This window comes from Crocodylus siamensis, chromosome 8 (genome assembly GCF_052110815.1).
Source record: "Crocodylus siamensis isolate JL-2025a chromosome 8, ASM5211081v1, whole genome shotgun sequence".
NCBI lineage: Eukaryota > Metazoa > Chordata > Crocodylia > Crocodylidae > Crocodylus > Crocodylus siamensis.
The window spans coordinates 60231917-60255244 of NC_143402.1; the positions used below are offsets into that span (position 1 = coordinate 60231917).

The 23328-nt window shown below is 46.2% G+C and overlaps 1 protein-coding gene across 12 annotated transcripts in view; it reads right to left on the minus strand.

Moving 5' to 3' along the window:
• Positions 1-23328, minus strand: part of ARHGAP44 (Rho GTPase activating protein 44) — a 181258-nt gene that overhangs the window by 53792 nt on the left and 104138 nt on the right. For all 12 annotated transcript variants that reach the window (XR_016443723.1, XM_090059040.1, XM_090059045.1 and 9 more), the window contains exons 2-6: positions 20959-20998; positions 12887-12991; positions 11610-11686; positions 10312-10423; positions 5034-5110 (exon numbers count right to left, since the gene is read on the minus strand). Coding sequence is in view for 11 of the 12 variants with exons in the window: in XM_090059040.1 (XP_089915166.1) it covers positions 5034-5110; positions 10312-10423; positions 11610-11686; positions 12887-12991; positions 20959-20998 (411 nt within the window). In the remaining variant the exon portion in view is untranslated. The remainder of the gene's footprint in view (positions 1-5033; positions 5111-10311; positions 10424-11609; positions 11687-12886; positions 12992-20958; positions 20999-23328) is intronic.

Sequence of the window (23328 nt, forward strand, 5' to 3'; positions counted from 1 at the left end):
CTGTTCCAGCAGAAGAACAGGGTTTGTTTATCCAGGAGGTGACATTAGAAAGGAAGGTGACACACTGCTCCAAAACAATTTGTCCATCAAGGTTTCAAGCCCCACAGGCAGTTTCACGCCAATGAATCACTGCTCAGGGAACTTCTGATGCTTTCACCCTCGGGAAGCTAGTGATACAGCAAAAGCCCTACCAAGTAGTTAATCCATGTGAGGGAGAGAGACAGTCATTTGGATCACTAAAGACCCAGAAACATTCTCAGTTATTACAAAAAGAAAAATAAAGACAAAGGAAAGAGCAGAAACCAATCCATGGTGGCTTTATCACAGGTGATATTTTAGCTTGTGGTCTTCCTTCCTTCCATAAAATAGCCCCTGGGGCCAACCATGGCTGAGCACTTGCAACTAAACTGAATGCTGTGTGATTCAGACCCTGTGAAAGCCAAAGTTCAGTAAATACCCGATAGAGTCTCTCTGATAATCCTCTGTCTATAGGTGGGCTGTGGGGATCCCAAGGGAATCCAGCTCTCCTCTGTCTTCTCTTACAGGTGGTTGGATCCTAGAGAGATGACGTTGGAGAGAATAGGGGAGATGTGGGGAAAGGGGACCCAAAGCTATGGGGGGTGGAGGCAAGTGGGTAGGGGTGGACAGGTGGCAGAAGGTTACCTTTTCTCCAGTCCGCCAAAAAGTGGGTCAGTCTGAACCAACTGTATGGAAGAATCCAAATTCTATCCTCCCACGTTCCCCCAAATTCTGATTCAAGTTTTCTCCAACAGCAGAAGGACTTTGGCCTCAACTTAGTCATGGGGGAGACAGAGCTGCTACAAAGCCCTGTAACCAGGGTCCAACTCATCACTTAAACAAATGCTTTGTGGCTACACCACTGCAGCACTTCAGTGGCACTTACAGCCTGGCCTGGTATTTCCTTTCAAGTGACTCCTGCTAAGCAAAAAGGCTCGATTATTTGTGATAGTCACAACAGAGAGATGTCAAGAAGCTGCTGCCTCCAACTGCAAAGTAAATACTATGCTTTAAGTTACAGCAGTTCACTGGTCTATGCAGAGGAGGAGTGTGAGCTTGCATTGGTCAAATACAAAATGCTCATGTCTGGAGAGTGAAACTCCACATAAGCAAACCCCATGGTATTAAGGTTCCTGGGACCATGCAGCAGAAACTGTGCTAGGAACACTGCCACGTGGGCAAGCAGGCAAGAGACGGCCCAGATACAGGGTGTTAGGACTGTAATGCAATACTGCAAGATCACCACCACCCTTCTTTTCCCATCACGCAGGAAATGAATCACAAGTGTAGAAAATTACCGCTGAGAAGACTGTCAGTTCTAATCTTGATTTATTCAATGATTTCAGTGAAGAGCCTGGGCCTAAGATGCGGATTAAAAATTAGAAATACTACTTCTGTCTGAACAGGTAACCTTTGAGTAGAAGGTAAATTAAAACTAACATATTCTGGAAGGGAATCTTTTGAGAACTCTCTACAACAATGTGAAAGGGCACTACCTGGCACAACCCCCTCACCCCCCAAAAAAACAAAACAAGCAACCAATGGATTAACTAGAGCTCAGCTTCCTAACTCTGAAAAACTGGTGCAAAGTGGATGGCCAACAGACAGAGGAAGGAAGGTTGAGTTTCACCTAGGAACACAGCATTGGACTGAACACTAACCAGAGTCTTGTACCTGTAAAATACTTGCTTGAGTACCTGTAGAAATTAACCCTGGAGGGTAAAATATTATTGACTGAAGCTGGTTTTTCTTCCTCTGCAGAGACCTCTCACCTGCTTACAAACCCATCTAAACTTTGTGACTCTAAAACACAACAGTCCTGTCTGAGAGGCACAGAAGCTGTGCCCCAATGCTCCAGAACCAACCCAGGGCCTTCCACAGCAGTGACATGGTCCTCTAGGACTTCTTCCTTTTGGCTCTGGCAGGCCACAATTTTTCCACTTTCAAGCAGCAGAACAGAACTGAAGTTATACTGACAGGCTGTGTTTGGGAATAAGGTCCCCAGAGCAATCACTCTACAGGAACTGCAACAGTATGCCATCTTTCATTCTTTGTCAAGTCCATTCAGAGTCTTATACTGCCTCATCACCATAGCATCTATGCACCTTCTCAGCCTGCAGTAGGCAATGCAACAGTCATCTCCCACATGCTCATTTTCTGCAGCTGTGTGGCAGACCATTTGTTTTTGGTAGGCTTGTTTTGGGATGCATTTGGTTTTAATGTGGACACACTTCTTTTTATTTATAATGGGAAGTACAGTTTGGAGAAGGGCACTGACAGCTAGTGCCAAAGGTGGCGAGATGTGGATTACTCCTTTGTTCTCATTCTCTCTCATTTCAGACCTTTCGAAGGAGCCTGGGATGTTTTAGAGCAGGGCTGTCCAACTGGGGGCCTACATGTCCAACAGAGGCATGCAGCCCCAATGGGTTAACCTAGGGCCCCAGGCCTTCCAGTCTTGGTACTACTCCCCGCCTCCATCCCACCTCCTTCCCCCAGCTTCTACTTCCTGCCCCTTGGGGTGGGCCAGTACTCCTTCCTTGTGCCAGGAGACTCCTCAGCTGCTGATGCAGGCAGTAGTGTGCTCCAGTGTCTTTGCAGAGTATTCTTTCTGGATCTCTCCAAAGGCCTGGCTTCCACCCCTTGAGTATCAGACCTCTTCCCAGAAAGCCTCCAGTTCAGGGTTTGGGGAGGGGACCCCAGCCACTCAGCAGTTACAGAGGTATTTCTAAAGGATTCAAGTGCTTTTCAGAGCTTCTGGCTTGAAATAAAGAGATGCACTAGAATGAGTGGGTAGGATATTGATCCTAGTATAAAGATCAAGATAATGCTTTTTGAAAAATGATTTAAAAAAAAAGCAAAAAGCTTACACATTGCCCTGCAACCAACCTGGACCCAAACCCTGCCCACCCTATCAATTCTACAGGAAAATAAAGCCAACTGTAGCATGCAAATGCATTTGTGCTGGGCAGCAGCACTCTCAAACCCACCCCTGTGCAGGCTAATTGGCATGCAGGTGGGCTAATTAGCACCAACACTCAACAGGACTAACTAACCCACCCACAGTGCTGCACCAATACTGCTACGCTACTTCCAGTTCTGGAGGGAGCCTGCCCTGAGCAGTGCAGCATGGTGGAGAGTGTTACTGCCTTGCACAACAAGGTTGCACGACAGGCAAGGCTTACCTGGGGCACACTGCCCGGCCTTCTATACATGGAACGTGACCCTAGACAGACTAGTCAAAGCTGGAGCTGGAAGCACCCCACCCCGCTTTTAAATTTTTTTAAGTCTAGGCAGGACATTTTTTCATATAATTTTTTTTATCTGGATAACCTCCTTCTAAATCCAGCCTAATTCCTTCACTTCTGTGATCTCTTATTAAATATTCAAAAACCCCTCCAGGAAGCTCCAAAGTACCCTGTGGGTTTGGTCATATGACAACCCCCTGAAAGGCTTGGTTCTGACAGAACATGCTGTCCCATATGTGCCTCTGACTGTGCTTAGGAGCATCCTAAAAAACACCCGTAGGAACCTTATTTTGCTATGTGTTCTTAAGTATTGTGCAAAAATTCACCACAGTGGAGAAGTGAAGAGCAAATGAAGATAGCTCCTTTCTGAAAAACACTTGTAAGAAAAGGAATCTGCATATTTTCCAGACAGCAGCAGAAATACTGCCTCACTGCTTAGCCTGACTCCAGGGCATTTTCTTGCTGATGACATGACCCAGACCTATTATCTGCTCATCTCATTCAGAAGAATGGATCAACAGTCCTTGTCATGTCCTTCAAGTGATCATGAAATAAGCTGGGAGCAACAGCGTAGCTCGAAGCTTGTGCACTGGAATGATGCATGTGAACATATTATCAAAAACACTAGGGATGAACGGCTATTACAGACACCAACTCAGCCTTTGCACCTTAAGGCAGAGCTTAAGTAGACACTTGAAAAAAAAACACCTGAGTAGACAGGAAAACCTACATGAAACAGTCCTAAGTAAAGCCACATCCCTTACACCAAAGATGCTAACCTCCGGCCAGCAGCCAAATGGGGCCCACGGAGTCATGGGTACCCAGCTTGCAGGGCTCCTCACAGATGGGAAAATTTGCTGGTGAGGGAGCACTAACAATACATACGGCCATCCTCCTCTGTGGCCAAATTCCCCAAACCCAAGTCCTACATAGCAGCTTGGGCCTGGCCTATGCCCCTTCCCCCACAGCCCCCATGGGGCTCGATCAAGCCCCCTCCCCCCAGGGGGTCCACACCAGGGCTGAGAGACACCTTTCCATGCCTCCCACCCCTGCAGGGGCCAGGTTGGAGCCAGGCTGCCCCTTGTTCCCCTCCATGTGGCCAGATGGGGCTCTGCCATGACTGCCCCATGCTGGATCAGGACCACCAGCTGTGTCTGGTTTGTGGCCAGCTTGGGCACTGCCCATCTGGCTCACCAGCCAAAAAGGTTGAGGATGACTGCTTTACGCCCAACTTCCCCACAGGCTGCTGTAGACAGAACATCAAAACTATCCTTTGAGTGGTAAAACCTGAGGCTGGGGGGCAGGATTGTTTCACCCTGGCCCGGACTTATATAATGGCACAAAACCAAAAGGAAAATGGAGCCTTACTGCCTTCTTGAACTTTGAAGGCTTTGACAGCCTGGTTGGAGTAGGCTGGTGGGAGTCTTAGGCCTTTTGCATGTCACCAGGCCAACGGAGAAAACTGAAACCCCCACTGCTCCCACAGATGGGGTGACCATGGTTGAAGACTGAAGCAAAGAAGCAGACTGGAAGGGAACGAATTTGTACTACTACTGCCCCAACTATGATGCTTGAGTATACCACACACTCCCTCCATCCACCCAGCTTTTGATCCATCCTTACAAACCAGAGCTAAATTTGCTCAGGGACCCCTTTTTTATAAAAGAAACCAAAATGAAAACAACAGGAGCTGCTATTTCCCTGGAGCGACATCTTTACAATGCAGTCACCTGGAGGGGGATGGAGAATGACAAACGAGATGCTTTCTACCTTGTCCTTGAGGAATCCATGTCCAGTACTAATTTTGCTAAGTGCTTCCTCTGTTTTTGGATATTCGGGATTTCCACCTGTAGCGACAAAAGAGAAGATGAATCGGAGAACCAGACAAACAGGAGATAAACCTCACAATGAGGTATATTGCCTGCCTGCCCTTTCCTAGCACCCTGCCATTCAGGCCTGGGTCAGGCAAATGTTGGGAAGACGTACAAGCAAGACACTGCTGCAAAATCCACTCACTGAAACAAATACTAAACCACAGCCCCCACCCAAACACATAGGGAACATCTGTCAGCCCCCAGGGCAAAATAACTGACACCTCCCTCCTCAGTGCAAGGTATACAGAGCTTGGACAAATGCAGGTGCAGGAAAATCCCGGCATCTAAAAAAACACACGGGGAAAAAAACCAAAACAGGTGGTGCACAAGGCAGCCTGGCTGGCCAGAACCACACTCTGGTGACTGGCCAGGGTCTGCACACCCGATTGTCGCCACTGCAGTCCCGGGAGGCCCCCAGGTAAGGCTGCTGTAACTATTTCAGCTGTCCTCTCTATCCTGTGGTAAGTGGAAGGTAAGAGACCTAGTTAGCCCTATTAGACTAAAGTCAGGGCAGAAGGTGGGGTAGATTTGCACCTTTACAGGCTAACTAAATGAGAAATGTATAGCATGAGCTTTTGTAAGCGTAGGGCTTACTTCATCAGAGGCTACTGAAGGGACTGCAGGAAGCAGAGCTGCTAAACAGAAAGCCATGATTAGAATACAAAGGTTAGGGATGGGAGAAGGAAAAAGAGGGGACTGCTGAGGGAGGCAAGCTGGGCTGGAGAAAGAAAAACAAAGCAGTTAACCCACTGAGAAAGTGGAAGCTAAACCATAATAATATCCTACCTCTAATTCAGGGGCAAATCACTGTAGTTTAACTTTACTTATGGTATAAACCACTCACTGTGGTTTAACTTTACTTATTGTTTCACGTGTCCACTACAGGAGTAGACACATGAAACAATTACAGAAGATTTACTGATGCATTCTTATGTGTAGTTATTCCCCTCATCACAAACCCTGCTGTCAGGGAGCTTCCCATCTCTCCTCTCTGTTCTCCGGATGGAAAAATGGCTCTCAAGGATCAAACTAAGGTAAGCCCTGGGACAACTTGCCCCTGCAAGCCTTAGTGTCAGGAGTCTCCCCCTTGGGTTCCATAAAATGACAGGTCTCCCCTTCTGAAGAAGAGGTAAGCCTGAGTTACCAATTGCCCTAAAATCATATTTTACCATAGGCAATCAAAAACACAAATTCCCATTGTCTATTTTGTCTGATTACAACACAGTACTTCAGGGTATCCTGACAACTCCTGGCAGTTTTTAGAGACCAGCCTGCCTCCTGAATCCACCAGCACTGCCAGCTGTGGACCAAGATGTATGAATTTCCAAAGATCACCGCTCCCCAACAGGTGCGGAGACACCTCCTAAATGTCATCTAGCCAGCACCCGCATTCTCTCAACTTTACTGTACTATCTATTCTTTGGGGACTCTCAGAATCTGGAACTTCTTCCTGGAGGCACTTATTGAGCACAGCTAATATTTCTTCCAGAAGGGTAACTGGGGGGTGGAGGGGAGGCACCAGTTCTGAGCACCAACTTAGAGGGGATGCCAGAACGGTATTCGCAAAAGACTTTGTCTTGGGAGGTTCAGCCCTGCACCCAGTAGCAAATCTGGGGGGGGCACAGGAGCAAACAGGGCACCAGGGTGGACCCTGGGGAGCCTGTTACACAGGGTTGCTGCAGAAAGCATGCAAAGAGCCTGATTCTATGCTGCGACAGCAGGAGCTGCAGCAGTAGCAGCTGCTGCCAGAGTGCGGAGACCCAAGGCAGGTAAGACTCTGCTCCCCACACCTCTCCAGTCTTCAGGAGTTGGCATAATCCCCCAACCCCTCCCTACCAAGGAGAGAGCTGGTTATGCCTTTGATTTCTCCTTCCAAGTGGCTTGATACCCACACTATTTTGGGTGCCCACCCCAGCAATTTGGATGTCTCTGTTTCAATAGTCCTTCTTTCCAGGTACCTGTGATCTGGGTTTCTCTGATAAATAGATCTTTCCCCTTGAAATGCAATTGACCACTAACACAAAGTTTTGTTGCCCCTCTGTCCATTCAGTATGCATGCCATAGCTCTTCAGACAGACAAATAACCATTAGCTAGAGAGGAGCACTTCTGTCACGTGACCTGGCTACAATATTTTGATTACACTATGTCGCAAAATCACAAAAGTTGCTTTATACAGAGTAACATGATCCATACAGCGCTAAAAGGAATGAAAATGAACATAGTTTATCATTAGCTCTTGAAAGAGATCCAACACAAGGGTAGTTAAATCAAACTTGAGATAAGTACTTCTGTATGATGCACTCTGAATCCCCAAATCATTCCTGCTTTTAAGATGGGCTTGTGAGAGCCCTGTGCAGTTTTTATTTTAAAGCAGTTTCATTCTTCATCTATCCACATCCACAAATTGCCTCCTTAATTAGCACGTGTATGGGTACAAAAGCCTTGAAGTAGACTATTACGTCTCAACTAGGGTGTTGTGGACTGGTGCCACTATTGCTGCCACAACCAGGTAAAACGGCCCCTCAAGCCTTGCATAGATCTTGATGGTCCAGCTCTGCACCGCCCTCCCGGATACAGAGGTGCACTGGATAGTTCTACATCGGAGTGGGCAAAATGTGGCCTGGGGGACAAATGCAGCCCACCAGGCCATTCTATCTGGCCCATGGAGCCCCTAAAAAATTTAGAAAATTAATATTAATCCGCCCTGGGCTGCCTGTCACACGGCCCTCGATGGCTTGCCGAAACTCAGTAAACAGCCCTCTGCCCAAAATAATTGCCCGCCCCTGTTCTACATGGTGGTGGAAGGTGCAGTGCAGTTGCTGGAAAACCCACAGTAAACACACAGGTTGCCACACTGCCAGCAAGTGGAAATATCCTGCAAACTTCTGTTTCCAGGAGCACTGTGCAGAGCGAGACCGGAAAGGGCTTTGGCAGGAGAGGGAGCTCCTTCCAGCTGCTTCACAGCCAGGTTGCATACTCCCCATGCGGCTCTTTCCCCTGGCTGCAGTGATGGTGGCTGCACCCCCATTGAGACGATAAGTACAACAGTGGTTCTCAACCAGGATGATGCTAAATTCAGAAAAGTGATGGAGAGTACCCTGAATCTACAAAGGCTGAGAACTACTGAAGTAGAAAATTATTCCTGAAAATAATTCCTTTGGCCTGCACAGATTTTCCTCTTTAGGGAATTGGTTTAAAACCACCTGGCAAAAAACCTCTCTTGCTAGTAAAAACTGCAGCTCCCTGAAAGAGGAGCCAATATAGTACTGATGACACAGCTATGTGTAACCAAGCCCTCTGGTTTTTTTCCCCTCCATTAAAAGACCTAGACTTTGGAACTAAAGCCAAACACAGGATCCAGTCCTTCCCTTTGATCATTTTTACACTTGGGTAATGCAAAAGATTCTAATTGTGTCTCTTTTATTTATGCTGGTGGAGGGGAGATCACACTTTTTGCTCAATGAGGTTTGCAAGACTGGAAAATGAAAAAATAAATTCTGTGAAATTAAAAATGTGAGACTGAAAGAAAACACACTTTGGATCCTGAAAATGCATTCTGTACGTATGCAAACAACCTCCCCACAGCCTTGAAATCAAATCTCAACACCCACCTTCATCGTCCCAAGAAACACAAAGCAAAAATGAGTAGAAATAACATTAAAACAATCACAATAGTGTCACCGTCCAAGCTAACTGACGCATAATGCAAATAAACACCACAAATTCAATTTGATTCTTTAATGTCACTGGTATTTTGTGTTCCCTTTAAGCAATGCAGTATATCATCATCATTGTGCATACTTTATATTCATATTCCTCTTATAAACATGTAATAAATTGTTAATAAGCAATAGATATTTTAATGAATTATTGCTGGTTATTGAAAAATCCAGCAGATCAGGAAGTTGCTTACAGGACTCTAGCAATATCTTCTACTGATGTGTTTGTAACCATCTGCAACAAGTGCTATGGTTAAGGCAGTTGTTCCTTCTCTATTAACCCTTTATGAACTATTTACAAATGGGACCTTAATATATAGTGTGACTACTTAATAATTATTCATAGAATACTTGAAAGCATAATGAGATAAACAAAGGATTTGAACACTCAAAGGCTGGTGAAGAGCAGGGGGAAAACCACCTGGGAGAAACACATAAGCACAATGACAGGTATTTATTATTTATTACGGTAGGAAGTGTCAAAATCTCATCTTCCGTCTTCAAGTCTGAACACTAGGCACTCACCCACTTGTGAGCACATAACCTGGGGGAGACATGGAGTCTCTCAACACCTGGTCACAGGAATCTAAACATGGGCTGTGATGTCCCGAGGCCCTGTTTCCAGTGGTGTAGGAGGGTTGGATCATAAATTCTACGTTGACAACTCTCTGGTGAAAGTTTGGAGGTTGATCTGAAAGGAACTGTTTGTCTGCATGCAATTCACAACCCCAGGTATCACTGGCAGTAACTTCATCATGGCAGGTGGGTCTAACTGGCCTCATTTTTGAATAGAGAAACCAAAGGCCAACTGGCCTAGAGAAGATCTCTCCTCCTGCACTTAGGGAGGGTGTGTCAAGTGGTGGAGCAGTGCCGAGTGTGTGCACCTCTGTGAATAAAGGAATAGTCCCATGAGCATAAGCTTAGACAGGGCCTGGGCCTGAAAATTCACACTCTCATTTGTAAGAATTTGGAAAAAGCAGGGCTCTGGTCACCAGCACTACCCATACCCCTTTTTCCAGCAATACATCCACTGAACTATCTGCAGGCCTCAGATTCTGCAAATTCAATAGAGGAAGGGAAAGTGCAAGCCCTTCTCAGCTTTGCCTTCAGTCAGACATTCTCCGTGATCCCAGACAGAGCTATTTCAAGCTCTGGAGGAGCATCTGGTGCAGACAACAGGGAAGAGGAAGTCTGAGGCTGAGCGCACAACTTATGGTTCATGTGTGCTCACTCCCAATTACTTTTTAAAGGAATTCCCATGTTTCTCTCACACTTTTGATTTTCCCCCAACCAAGCCTTAAAAAGTACCCAACACAGAAGTGGCTTCTGGCTGAAAGTGAGCCAGTACACCCTACAGAGGTCATCAAAATTGCTCCCTCACATTGGCCAGTGCAATCTCTTAGGTGCCGTATGCTAGCCCCCAGCTTCCCTCCCAGTGCCCAGATCCCTCTTACCTCTGCTAGTACAAACAGAGGCTCAATCACATCCCTTTCTACTTGCAGCTCAAAATTGATAAGCTCTTGGGCTAATTTATCCTCAGCCTCTCCACATAATTTGAGCATCTTCCTGCAAAAGAAAAAAAAACATGTAACGCGCTGCACAGGAGCTCAGCGGCAAAGACAACAATCAACCCTCTGCACACAAAGCCCAGGCCACTAGGCTGGGATTCAATGTAAGGATGTTCAGAAAGCATTGGCTACATGAACACTTTCTCACCTGAAAAGGAAGGCTGCAGGGGAAGAAGGCAGGGGGAAGACAAGACCTTATGATCAAGTGTGTGGTCTCAGAAAAGTCAACTACCTGCTGCACATAGGTAGGGGCTGGGTATGAAGGGCAACAATATCCACTGCAGGCACAACTCACGTTCTTTTGTGGAGATGTCTAGGGTCATCCTGAAGGCACCTCTCCTTTAGGGCTCCCTACAGCTGGTGAGGGCTAGCAGTAGTGGAGGACAAGCTATAATATAGGGTTTGGGGAACTAGAAAGCAGAAACTCCATCCACTCTATGTCTTCTCCAGGCACATTGTACCGAGAGACAAAGGCATGGCATGATGTGTCTGTTGGCAGGTGGGATGGCTGGGCTCTACACCCTCACACAGGATAGAAAGGATGCTGTTGAGAGGGAGAGCAGGAAGGTATTGGCCAAGCAGATTTCTGGTTACTGATCTCTCAAATGCACGGAATCATAGCTTAGGACAGTGGTGGCCAACCTGTAGCGCATGTGCTACAAGTGGCCTGGGCAGCCACTGTGTGGCATGTGACAGATCAGGGTGGGGACAGGCAGTACAGTGGAACATAGGGCAGGAAGCAGAAAGCAGAGCAGCACAGGGGTGGGAGGAGAAAGCAGAGCAGCAGATCAAACAGGGGAAGAGGACTGGAGTGGCACTTGGGGAGGATGCAGAACTAATTTGTGACTTGCCTACCAAAAAGGCTGGCCTGTTGGCTTCAGCCATGGGCTGTGCCCATTTGCCCCACCCCACATCAATAGGGGGATGTCCTCCTAAGACTACTTTGCAGAAGGAGCAAGCTGTGACCAGAGGAGTAGGCTGACAGCCTGTGGGAATGCTATTCCCCACTGAGCCCCAGGCCACCCTAAGGCAGACAGAAGAAACAAGGGCAACCTAGAATAAGACTCATTCTGCCTTGCTGGCATTTCAAATCTACAAGGAACAGCAATGGCACAAGGTGCATGGCAGAGGAGAGTCAGGCCTCCTGGGCCTTTGGAGACATGAGCCTCCTTAGTGTAGCTTACCCAAGCAGGAAGTCATCCCCTAGAATGGCAGAGCCCTCCATTAAGCACTGGGCCAGTGTCGTCAAAGGTAACTTTTTCTGCAAAGGAAGCACACAGCACACAGATGACTGGCAAAATTCATGGCAAAGGGTAGGAAGAGGACTCTAACATGGCATATGCAGAGCAATCCTGGCTATGGGCCTAGACAAGATGGTACAAACAGCTCTCCAAAGATAGTTGCACACAAAAGGTGCAATTACTTCTATGTGGCAGGGAAACAAGGAACTACCTATTAAGCAGATGACTTGTGATAAGGTATAGGCAAATGTCATTGACGCTGGTGTAGTTTTATCCTTGATTCTATCAGGGTTAATTCTACACTGGTTTTGGTGAAGTTGTAGGGGTTTATGCTAGGTCGTCTTTTTTACACCCATGTAAAAGTTGATAACGTTGTTGTAAACCTGTCATCTGTCCAGGCCTGAGCTAGCTGGCATACTAGCTGATTAGTCCAAACAGGCAACTGTTCATAGCTTACACAGTAGACAGCTCAGGGCAGATAGCAAAAAAGGTTAAATAAACCAAAGCCCAAGGCCAACCCCCCTGAGCTCCGGGAAGCAGCCAGATCTAAGGTTCTCAGCTCAAGCTGACTGCCATTAAACACCACATATGGGAGTATGAATGCTGCATAGAGGTTTTATTTAGCACCTGAATCTAAACTACAACCCCACTCTCTGTAGGGGATGTGGGTGGCAACAATCATGCTAGCCACTGGGCAGAGGTAAACCCATGCAGGGAGAAAAGATTTAGGTAGACACAGGATTCCCAGTCCTCCTCCCCGACCAATACGGTATAAATTAAGCAATTTGGTAGGGAGCAGGAATGTTAGAACAGGCTGGCCCCTATAAATTTTGGCAGCAGAAGATCTACTCATGGCATTTCACTTCTGCTTCATTCTGCATTATTCCTTCCACCCCACTGGGCTTTTAGCCATAATGCTGACAAAAGAAAGGAAAGGTGGATTCAATCCGAAATCATGCTCTGTAGCACAGCATATTTATTCACACACCTCTCACAGTTTTATTTACGTGCACATTTGTCCTGCTCCCAACAGACTAGTGCACGCACACACAGAACTACATGCAATTAGGGAAAAAGAAAAACAACATTTCAATTTTCTGCAGACTCCCTGTGATGCAAAAGACAGCTCACTTGGACTAAGGAAAAAAAAGCCCCAATCCAGACATCTTGTGTTTAACATTTGGCTGCTTGCAGCTGAACATCTTAAATGAGCCCCTTACTGAGCGCTTGTCGGCATCCACCCCTTGCTGGCCCTGCAGACATGCTGTCAGCTTCTTGTGAGTGCTGTGGGAAACCTGCTTCACCAGCTCCAAACGCTTTTCCACCTGCAGATGGAAACAATTGGCACCATATCAAAAGCAAATTCAGCAGTAGCAGCTAAGTCCAGCTGTGAAGAACAATCAAATGGCAAATGCCCCTTCCCCACTCCTGGCTCATCTGACAAACAGAATATTGTGCCCAGGAGCCTCCCATCATGACCCTAAGCACAGCTTCGAAGTGAAATGCCACAGTCAGCTTTTACAAAGGCAAATAGCTCACTGGTCCTTACACTGATTACAGTGCAGCCTCAGTGTTATAAACATATCAACAGTGCTTTCTGCTGAACCCACAGCAGGATTGCTACTCCAAATGCACCACACGTTCCTATAATCATATCCCAGGAACCAGTTTAGTCCATGATTTCAGAGATGAACCAAGATGGTTTTTAATTTAATCAAAGGATTGATTGCTGCAGCTTCCAATTTATTGGATTCAGATCAGAATATACAGTTTTAGTGCAAGGAAATTAAGCAGGAGAGAGAATTTCTTGTGCAGAGTCAAAAGAAACAGGGGGAATCTCAAGGAAATCATGTCTTCTGTTGTATTTTACAGGAGGCAGAGGAACATCTGTGCTAGAGATGTCCCAAATTCTCAGAATACTGAGTGTCTGCTGCCAGACCATTGTCCTCAAAATAGCTCCAAGCTCTCAGATCCAATGCGTCTTGACCTTCCCATTATTTGAGTCCTAATATAAAAGAATTCGACTCTGGCTGTTCTGACAACTGCTACCTCTACCACCATCTAAATACATTTTCTTCCTTATAATCACTGCTGTCCAGCCAGTGAATCATACAATTTAATTCCTGTCACTCCTATTGCTGCTCCTTGTTACATGTATACACCGCAAGGAAGCACTTATCACTGCACAATTGCATGCAGATTTCATTGTCTAAGTCAGGTGTGGTCAGCCTGCAGCACAGGTGCCACAAGTGACATGGGCAGCTTCTGTGTGTGACATGCAACAGATTAGGGAGCGGATAGGAAGCAGAAAGCAAAGCAGCAAGTCAAGCAGGGAGTACAGGGGGAAAAGCAGAAAGCAGAGCAGCAGACCAAGAAGGGAGCACAGGGCTGAGGTCAGAAAGCAGGGCAGCAGATCAGGCAAGGGAAGGGAACCAGAGCAGCACTTGGGGAGGATGCATGGCTAATTTGCAGCATGTCTGTCAAAAAGGCTTGCCCCATGAATATAGTTTGTTCAACAAGCCCAAAGGCAACCCTTTTAATAAGAGAAGAATGTTTAAAGGGGAGGACAGAAACAGGCACAGTTGAACTCAGTTGATCTACATGTACTGCTTTAAAGCTCACAGAACCCAAAATGCATTGATTGGCTATGCAATAAGGGACCTCCATGGACATGCAGCCAGCAGATGGGAAAACAATACGGGTGATGTTGTGGTGGGGATCTGCTATAGACCACCAGACCAGGAGGAAGTGGTGGATGAAACTTTCTTCAAACAGCTAGTGGAAGTTTCCTGATCACAAGCCCTGGTTCTCATGGGGGACTCTGATGACCCTGACATCTGCTGGGAGGGCAATACAACAGCGTGCAGACAATCCAGGAACTTTTTGGGGAGTGTTGGGGGCAACTTCCTGGTGCCAGTGCTGGAGTGGCCAGCTAGGGGCCATGCTCTTCTTGACCTGCTGTTCACAAACAGGGATGAATTGGTGGGAACGCAGTAGTAGATGGCAACTTGGGCAGCAGCAACCATGAGATGATTGAGTTCAGGATCCTGAGGAAAGAAAGGAAGGAGAGCAGCAGAGTAAAGACCCCGGACTTCAGAAAAGAAGACTTCAATTGACTCAGGGAACTCATGGGCAGGATCCCCTGGAGAGTCAGTCCGATGGGGAGAGGAGTCCAGAAGAGCTGGCTGTACTTTAAAGAAGCCTAATGAGAGTGCAGAAACAAACTATCCTGATGTGCAGGAAGACTAGCAAGTATGGCAGGAGACCAGCTTGGCTTAGCAGGGAACTCTTCAGTAAACTAAATCACAAAAAGGACACTTATAAGAAGTGGAAACTTGGACAAATAACTAGGGAGAAGTATAAGAGCATTTGCTCGGGCATGCAGGGATGAAGTCAGGAAAGTCAAAGTGCAATTGGAGCTGCAGCTAGCAAGGGATGTGAAGGGTAACAAGAAGGGTTTCTACAAGTCTGTCAGGTAGCAAGAGGATGATCAGGGAAGGTGTGGGTCCCTTACTGAATGGGCGAGGCAGTTTTGTGATAGAGGATGCAGAAAAGGCTGAAGTGCTCAATGCCTTTTTTGCTTTACTCTTCAAAGGCAAGGTCACTTCTCAGGCTACTGCACCCGGCAGCACAGTTTGGAGAGGAGGTGAGCAGCCAACAGTGGTGAAAGAACAAGTTAGGGACTATTTAGAAAAGCTGGACATATACAAGTACACAGGGCCAGATGGGATGCACCCAAGGGTGCTGAGGGAGTCGGATGATGAGATTACAGAGCTACTGGCCATAATCTTGGAAAACTCATGGCTATCAGGAGAGGTCCCAGATGATTGGAGAAGGGCAAACATAGTGCCCATATTTAAGAAAGACAAAAATGAGGATCCAGGGAACTAGAGACCAGTCAGCCTCACCAAAATCCCTGGGAAAATCATGGAGCAGATCCTCAAGGAACCCGTTTCCAAGCACTTGGAGGAGAAGGTGATTAGAAACAATCAGCATGGATTCACCAAGGGCAAGTCATGCCTGACCAACCTGACTGTCTTCTATGAAGAGATGACTGGCTCTGTGGATGCAGGGAGACAAGTGGCAGTGGTATACCTTGATTTTAGCCAGGCTTTTGATACGGTCTCCCACAACATTCTCGCAGGCAAGATAAGGAGGTATGGGCTGGATGAATGGACTGTAAGGTAGATAGAAAACTGGCTACAGCGTCAGGCTCAGAGAGTAGTTCATTGTCTAGTTGGCAGCTAGTAGCAAGAGGAGTGCCCCAAGGGTTGGTCCTGGGGCTGGTTTTGTTCAGTGTCTTCATCAATGACCTGGAAGGCAACACAGAGTGCCCTCAGTAAGTCTGCAGATGACACCAAGCTGGGGGAAGTAGTAGATATGCTGGAGGGTAGGGCTAGGATTCAGAGTGACCTAGATAAATTGGAGGATTGGGCCAAAAGAAATCTCATGAGGTTCAACAAGGACAAGTGCAAATTCCTGCATTTAGGACAGAACAATCTCATGTACGGTATAGGCTGGGGGCTGACTGGCTGGGCAGCAGCTCTGCAGAAAAGGATCTGGGGATTATAGTGGACAATAAACCAAGTATGAACCAGCAGTGTGCCCATGTTGCCAAGAACGCTAACGGCATACTGGGCTGCATTGTTAGGTGTGTTGCCAGTAGGTCAAGGAAAGTGATTATTCCCCTGTATTCAGCATTGGTGAGGCCACATCTGGAGTACTGTGTTCAGTTTTGGGCCCCCCACTACAGAAACGATGTGAACAAATTGGAGAGAGTCCAGCAGAGGGCAACAAAAACGGTTCAGGGGCTGGAGCACAAGACTTACGATGAAAGGTTGAGGGAACTGGGCTTAGTCCGGAGACGAGAAGACTGAGAAGGGATTTAATACCAGCCTTCAACTACCTAAAGGGGGGTTTGAGACAGGCTGGAACTAGACTGTTCTCAGTGGTGGCAGAAGGAGCAATGGGCTCAAGGGAAGTTTAGGTTAGATATTAGGAAGAATTTTCTCACTAGTCAGGTAGTAAAACATTGGAACAGGTTACCCAGAGATGTGAAATCTCCATCCTTGGAGGTTTTCAAGATCTGGCTAGACAAAGTTTTGGCTGGGATGATCTAGTTGGGGATGGTCCTGCTTTGAGCAGTGGGTTGGATTAGATGACCTCTTGAGATCCTTTCCAACCTAATTTTCTAAGTTTGTATGTTTAGAATACAGTCCAGGTCCTGTTTTGGAACAGCATGCATTTCTTGGAAATGTGGTACTAGGGACACACACACACACACACACACACACACACACACACACACACACACTCAGAGGTAGTATGTTACATTTAGAAGGGTGAGTGCATGCGCGCATGCACGTGCAGTAGGGTTAAAGTGGGATGTAACTAGTATTACTCCTGGGAGGATCCACATATTCCCTATTTTTTCCTGGTCTAATCACTCTGGTCTAACTATTCTGTAGTTGCTTGGGGATGTAGGGGGGCAGTTAGGAAGGCCAAGGCAAAGATGGAACTGGGACTAGCATCCCAGATTAAGGACAATAAGAAGTCCCTTTTTTAAATACATAGGGGGTAAAAAGAAGGTCCCGGGTAACGTGGGGCCCTTGCAGGACGTGTTGGGAAACTTGGTCGTCACACCAGACAGCAAAGCTAACATGTTTAACGATTTCTTTGCCTCCGTCTTCCTAAGTAGGAACCAGAACAGCCACCCCCTGCTGGGCACCCCTCGGGCTCCAGGGGAGGCACACCTGGGCCACGGGTTAGCAAGGATTTAGTTAGGGAGCTTCTGGAGTGGTTGGACGTATTCAAGTCAGCCGGCCCGGATGATCTCCACCCTAGAGTTCTAAAGGAACTGGCCGAGGTCATTGCAAGTCCCCTGGCACAACTTTACCAGCACTCATGGTGCTCTGGTGAGGTACCGGAGGACTGGAAGAGGGCCAACATAGTTCCCATCTTCAAAAAAGGCAGAAAGGAGGACCCGGGAAACTATAGGCCGGTTAGTCTTACCTCAATCCTAGGCAAGCTGTTTGAGAAAATTACGCTGGCACACATCCAGGAGGGGCCAGCAAGGGACTGCATGCTTAGGGGCAACCAGCACGGGTTCATCAGTGGCAGGTCCTGTCAGACCAACCTGGTGGCCTTTTACGATCAGATCACCAGATCATTAGATGCAGGGGTAGCAGTGGACATAGTCTTCCTGGACTTCCGGAAGGCTTTCGACACTGTCTCTCACCCCGTTCTCATTAAGAAACTGGGGGGCTGTGGTGTAGACACCCACACAGTCAAATGGGTCGCCAACTGGCTGAAGGGCTGCACCCAGAAGGTGGTAGTGGATGGGTCCTTCTCAACCTGGAAGGACGTGGGCAGTGGGGGTCTGCAGGGCTCGGTCCTCGGGCCCACACTGTTCAACATCTTCATCAGTGACTTGGACGAGGGGGTAAAAAGCACCCTGTTCAAATCTGCTGATGACACTAAGATGTGGGGGGACGTGGGCACACTGGAAAGATGCAACAGGCTACAATCAGACCTAGACAGGTTACAAGGGTGGGCGGACGAGAATAGGATGGGTTTCAACACAGACAAGTGCAAGGTGATACACCTCAGGAGGAACAATCGGCACCATGCCTACAGGTACCCCCAAGCACTGCCAGGAGTGACCAGGAATAACGGTCACAAGCTGGCAGAGGGTAGGTTTAGGTTGGATATCAGGAGGCGCTACTTCATGGTCAGGGCGGCTAGGGTCTGGAACCAACTTCCAAGAGAAGTGGTGCAGGCTCCTACCCTGGGGTCTTTAAGAGGAGGTTAGATGAACATCTTGCTGGGGTCATTTGACCCCAGTACTCTTTCCTGCCATGGCAGGGGGTCGGACTAGATGATCTGCTCAGGTCCCTTCTGACCCTAGAAACTATGAAACTCAAAGACCTTTGGAACTTTGGACATATTGGAATAGGTACTTTAATTTTTCTTTCCTCTGCAAAACCATATGCAACCTTTGAAATTAAAAAAAAAAATCCAAGCTGCAAATCTGTTTAGGCCACAGTCCCCTTTCTTTGATGCCAGTATAAAGTCACTTAGTATTATAGCTGTCAATGGAGTTACTGTATTTTCCTCATATACAACATGCACCTTTTTTCCTAAATTCAGCTGTTGGAATTGGCGTGCACATGATAAATGATAAAACAAAACAACAGGAGTTATTGCCTCTATTGTGGAAAGTGAAAGCAACACTGCAGTGCTATACATGGGACTCTCTAGCCCACTGATTCTCAACCAGGGCGCTGCAGCATGCTGGGGTGACCTGAGAACCTTCCAAGGGTGCTGCACAATGTTAGCACTGCTAGGTGTGAAAGCATGATTCACAAGATAAACCCAGAGATTACAAATAGGAATTCATTGTGTTAAAAACATTCTGACCTGCTGTGATCTTTCTGAAATCTTTGCAATACAAGAACTGCTCTGTTATTCCTCTGCACTCAAAAGAACAAGTAAAAACTAAGAACTGCCATTTTCTGAGCAGTCTCTCTTGTGTAACAAGGTCTAACAAGACTGCCAGCAAGATTCAGACCCAGAAAATAAAGACAACATTCAGCAAGGACAAATGTAAGGTACCACATCTAGGGAAAAACAAAAGTACAGATATAGTTTAGTAAAAAATAGTGTAGGCAGTAGCACTGCTGAGAAGGCTATGGGTATTGAGGATCACAGACTCAAGGTGAGTCACCAGGAAAAATGAGGTTACGGGATAAAAAAAAAAAAAAAGCAAATGCAATTTTCGGCTACATTAACAGAAGCACTGCATGCAAGGCACAGGAGGTGATAGCACCTCTCTGCTTGCTGCTGCTCATTTACAGTTTTGGGCTCTTCATTTTCAGAAGGATGTGTAGGAACTGGAGCAGATCCAGAAATGAGCAACAAAGACGATAAAGGGATTGCAATGCAATCAGTCTGAGGAAAGACTGAGAAAAATAGGTATGTTTAGTTTGCAGAAAAGGAGATTAATAGGGGAGACATGACAGCAGTTTTCAATTATCTGAAAGGTTGCTATGAAGAAGAGGTAGAGCAACACTTCTCCCTTGTCACAAAAGGCAGGATGTGAAGCACTGGATTTATGCTACAGGAAAACAGACTTAGAGTAAATCCCAGGAAAAAAAAATTCCTAACCATGAGAATAGTAGGAAAATGAAACAAGCTGCCCAGAGAAGTTGTGTAAACTCCTTCTAATAGAAGAAACCAAGAAGAGACTGGGATGCTTTAGGAATCTATGTGGAGCACTGGACTAGACCTGTGACATCCCTTTCAACCCTAATTCCATAACTGCATGAAAACACAAGGCATTGCTTCCATCTGCTAAGAGACATACTTCCACTTATATATAATTTCATCATTCATACACTCCTCATTCATAAGCTGTAGGAAGAAACGTTCTTTGAGAAAACTGTATGATTATTCTCATGGAAATCTTGGAAGCATATTTGAAATGCTGAACATCTGATCTCATTCTTTTCCCTTGAATAAGTGGGACATTTGTGCTCATTACTTCTGAGAAGTTTCCTACTTCTGCTATTTACACCTCCTTATGGGAATGTTTTTTGTCAGGTGAACGGGATCATTGTCCACCTTACAGACTGCATAAAGATTTATAAGCTTTATGTCCTCAACATACATCTTAATTGTGCATCTAGCAAAATCCTAGGGTGATTTTCAGGAGTGGGTCATGGATTCATTTTGCACCCCCCTGAAGTCAGTGGAACCACGGATATCAATAGAACCAGAATTACAGCAATGATGAGCAGATCTGAAATCCCACTATTACTGACATGAAAAAAAATGCCACATCACCAATCTGAGCAAATGACAAACGTCCAGCAGAGCAGTCGTTGGTTCGGTTTCACTCATATTCCTGCATAAAGGGTAACAGACACAGCTTCAAATGCTGCGACTGGCAAAGGGGTTTTACTGGCCCCTAAGAAATGACCTTTTAAGTGGGTTTTGATCTGATGAACAAAACATCAATATCTAACATGCCTCACAATCTTCAATTCATTTATCCTCACAGCCCCCTTGTAAAGCAGGGCACTTCCCCACTGGGCAGATGGGAAGCTGAGGCACAATGTTAAGTGACTTGCCAAGGTCAAGCCAAGGACTCAAATGTGGGTCTGCGACTGAGCTCTGAGCTAGATTGCTAACCACTAAACCATCCTCCCTCTCTCTCCCTCTGACATTGAAACCCCCTTATGCATTTGTTAGCTTGATTGCTATCACTAGGTGTTGGGAAGAGTCACTTTACCTGCAAAAGATCTTCGCTCAGAACTTCTGTTTTCTCTGCCCTAAAAGACAAAAAAACAACAAAAAACACAAAATCAGTGAAGAGACATTATATAACACAGGCTTCACACCCAGACAGCTTCCTATGGAAAGCATCCCAGAGTATGCAAGCAGGAGGCATATTTTGTCTGTCCAGGCAATCATCTGGGAATGACAAGCAATTAGATAAGGAGGACACATAGGAATTGTTGTTTTAAAATCCTTTTCTCTGACGTGCTTTGTTCCTGCTGCTAAGGTCAAACCTTGCTGTGGTTTAAGCAGCCTGGCTGGTCACTATTCAGCGCTGGCCACAGGCTCCTGAAGGGTAGAGTCACAGCTGCTGTATCCAGTCAAGCCTCCTGGGGAAGAACTGGTGCTCCACACGTGGCTCTAGCCCTGGGTGGGTCTAAGGGTGGGAGAAGCACAGGTTTCCACCTCGAGAAAAGTAAAGGCAGGAGGTTTGAATCCTGAGGTGCACTCAGAGTTGGGAGGGGACAGAGGTGTATTTAGTTGGGAACCATGTAAGTGCTACCTTAGAAACCACCAAAGCATGGCCCTGGATGCAGTAGGAAGCCTTTGAAAGGTAAGAGATTAACCAGCAGGACACTGCTGGAGTCCATCAGCAGCACCTGGAACAACCCAGCCCTGCCCTTCTTGTGCAGCTTTACTCTAGTTTTCTCTGGGGCCCCAAGGGAGGCTGATAACCAGGGATCCTGGTTTTCTCCGATAAAAAATAAAAATAAATGTCCCAAATTTTTGGTTTAAAGAAGTAACCCAAAAATACACATATTTTTGTGATTAAAATGAAACACTACTAATATATATATCACAGAAAAATGTGTTATAATTGGAGATTTTTTTTGTTATTAAAGATGGAGTACTATATACTCCATCTTCCCTTTCTTTAAAGGTTGAGCTATAGTATATCTCAGGACAGAGAAGGAGCTTCTACTGAGCTCTTAATGAGGCCACTCCGTGGATCACAGAAGAGATTCAATACACCTTGAAGGAAAGCAGCTTAATTCCGATTGACACAGTAGGCAAAGGCTCTGCCTCTGTATATGAAGTCTTGTTACAGTCTTATGATAATACCTGACGCTCCCAGATAAGGCTCCTTTCCTGGGAGAATCACAAAGCTTCTTTTAAACATTTATAATATAGCCTCAAAGCAAATCGGGCAAGGTTGGGAAATATCCTCCCTATTTACCTATACATAAATTGAGGCACAGAAAGGTGCTTTGCTCAAGTCACACAGTAAATGAATTGTAGAGCACAAACAAGCTTCATCCCCTTTTTCCTCAAAATGGCCCTTCGATTCATTGCACTTTTGGGTGCTAAGCACTTAAAGAAGATATTGCCAACATTTGCCTGCATCTTGACAAAGTCCAGCAGTCCTAGCATTTATCTTTGGGCAGGGGGCTGGACTCGATGATCTCCCGAGGTCCCTTCCAGCCCTAATGTCTATGAAATCTACGAAAATCTATGAAATCTTCTACATCTGCTAGGAATCTACATTTCTTCTGCCTGTAGTGCTGTTACATAAAAGCTGATGTGCTAACTCAGAGCTCTCTGAATTATCTTCTTATCCTTAGTAGTAAAGGAGTCTACCAAAAGACCAGATACTACCTCTCCCTGAGAAATAGATGGAAGGAGGCCAACATCTATCTACTTCACCCTCCGTAAGCTCCTGATATTGGGAAGAGCCCCCACCAGTTCCACCCTGCAACTCCCAGCTTGCTTTGAAATGCCATCTGTATTAAATCCCCACACAAATCCGAGACATCTGCTGAATCCAGTTTCTTAACTGGCAGGATCTAGCCCATGGGCTGTACTTGCAAACCTGTTATAGATCTTCGCACTGATTTGTCAAGGTTATTTTGAATTCAGACCTTGTCCTCCAAAGTGCTTGCAATTCCTAACAGCTTGCTGTCATCTGCAAATGTTATAAACATATTTGCTACACCATCATCCAAATGATAATTCAAATACTGACCTGGACCCAGCCCAGGAACCAGCTTGATATGCCCTCTTATATAGACAACGGAGCATTGAATTCTGCTCTTTGAGTGTAATTATTCAAGTACTTTTGCATCTGTTTGGTCCTGGTTAACTCTAAGGTTAACCCTAAACTATACCTCCTTAGTTTTTCTAGGAAGCCAGCTTCATCTTAATGACATTAGATCTAGAGCACACTATAACAAAAAATCTTCTCGCTGTGGAGAAACTTATTTAATAGATGTGACAGATTTAAAGGATTTCTAGGATTGGACAGAACCTATTAGATCATTGAGCCTGGGCAGGAAAGAGCACTGGGGTCAAGTAACCCCAGTCAGGTGCTTGTCTAATCCCCTAT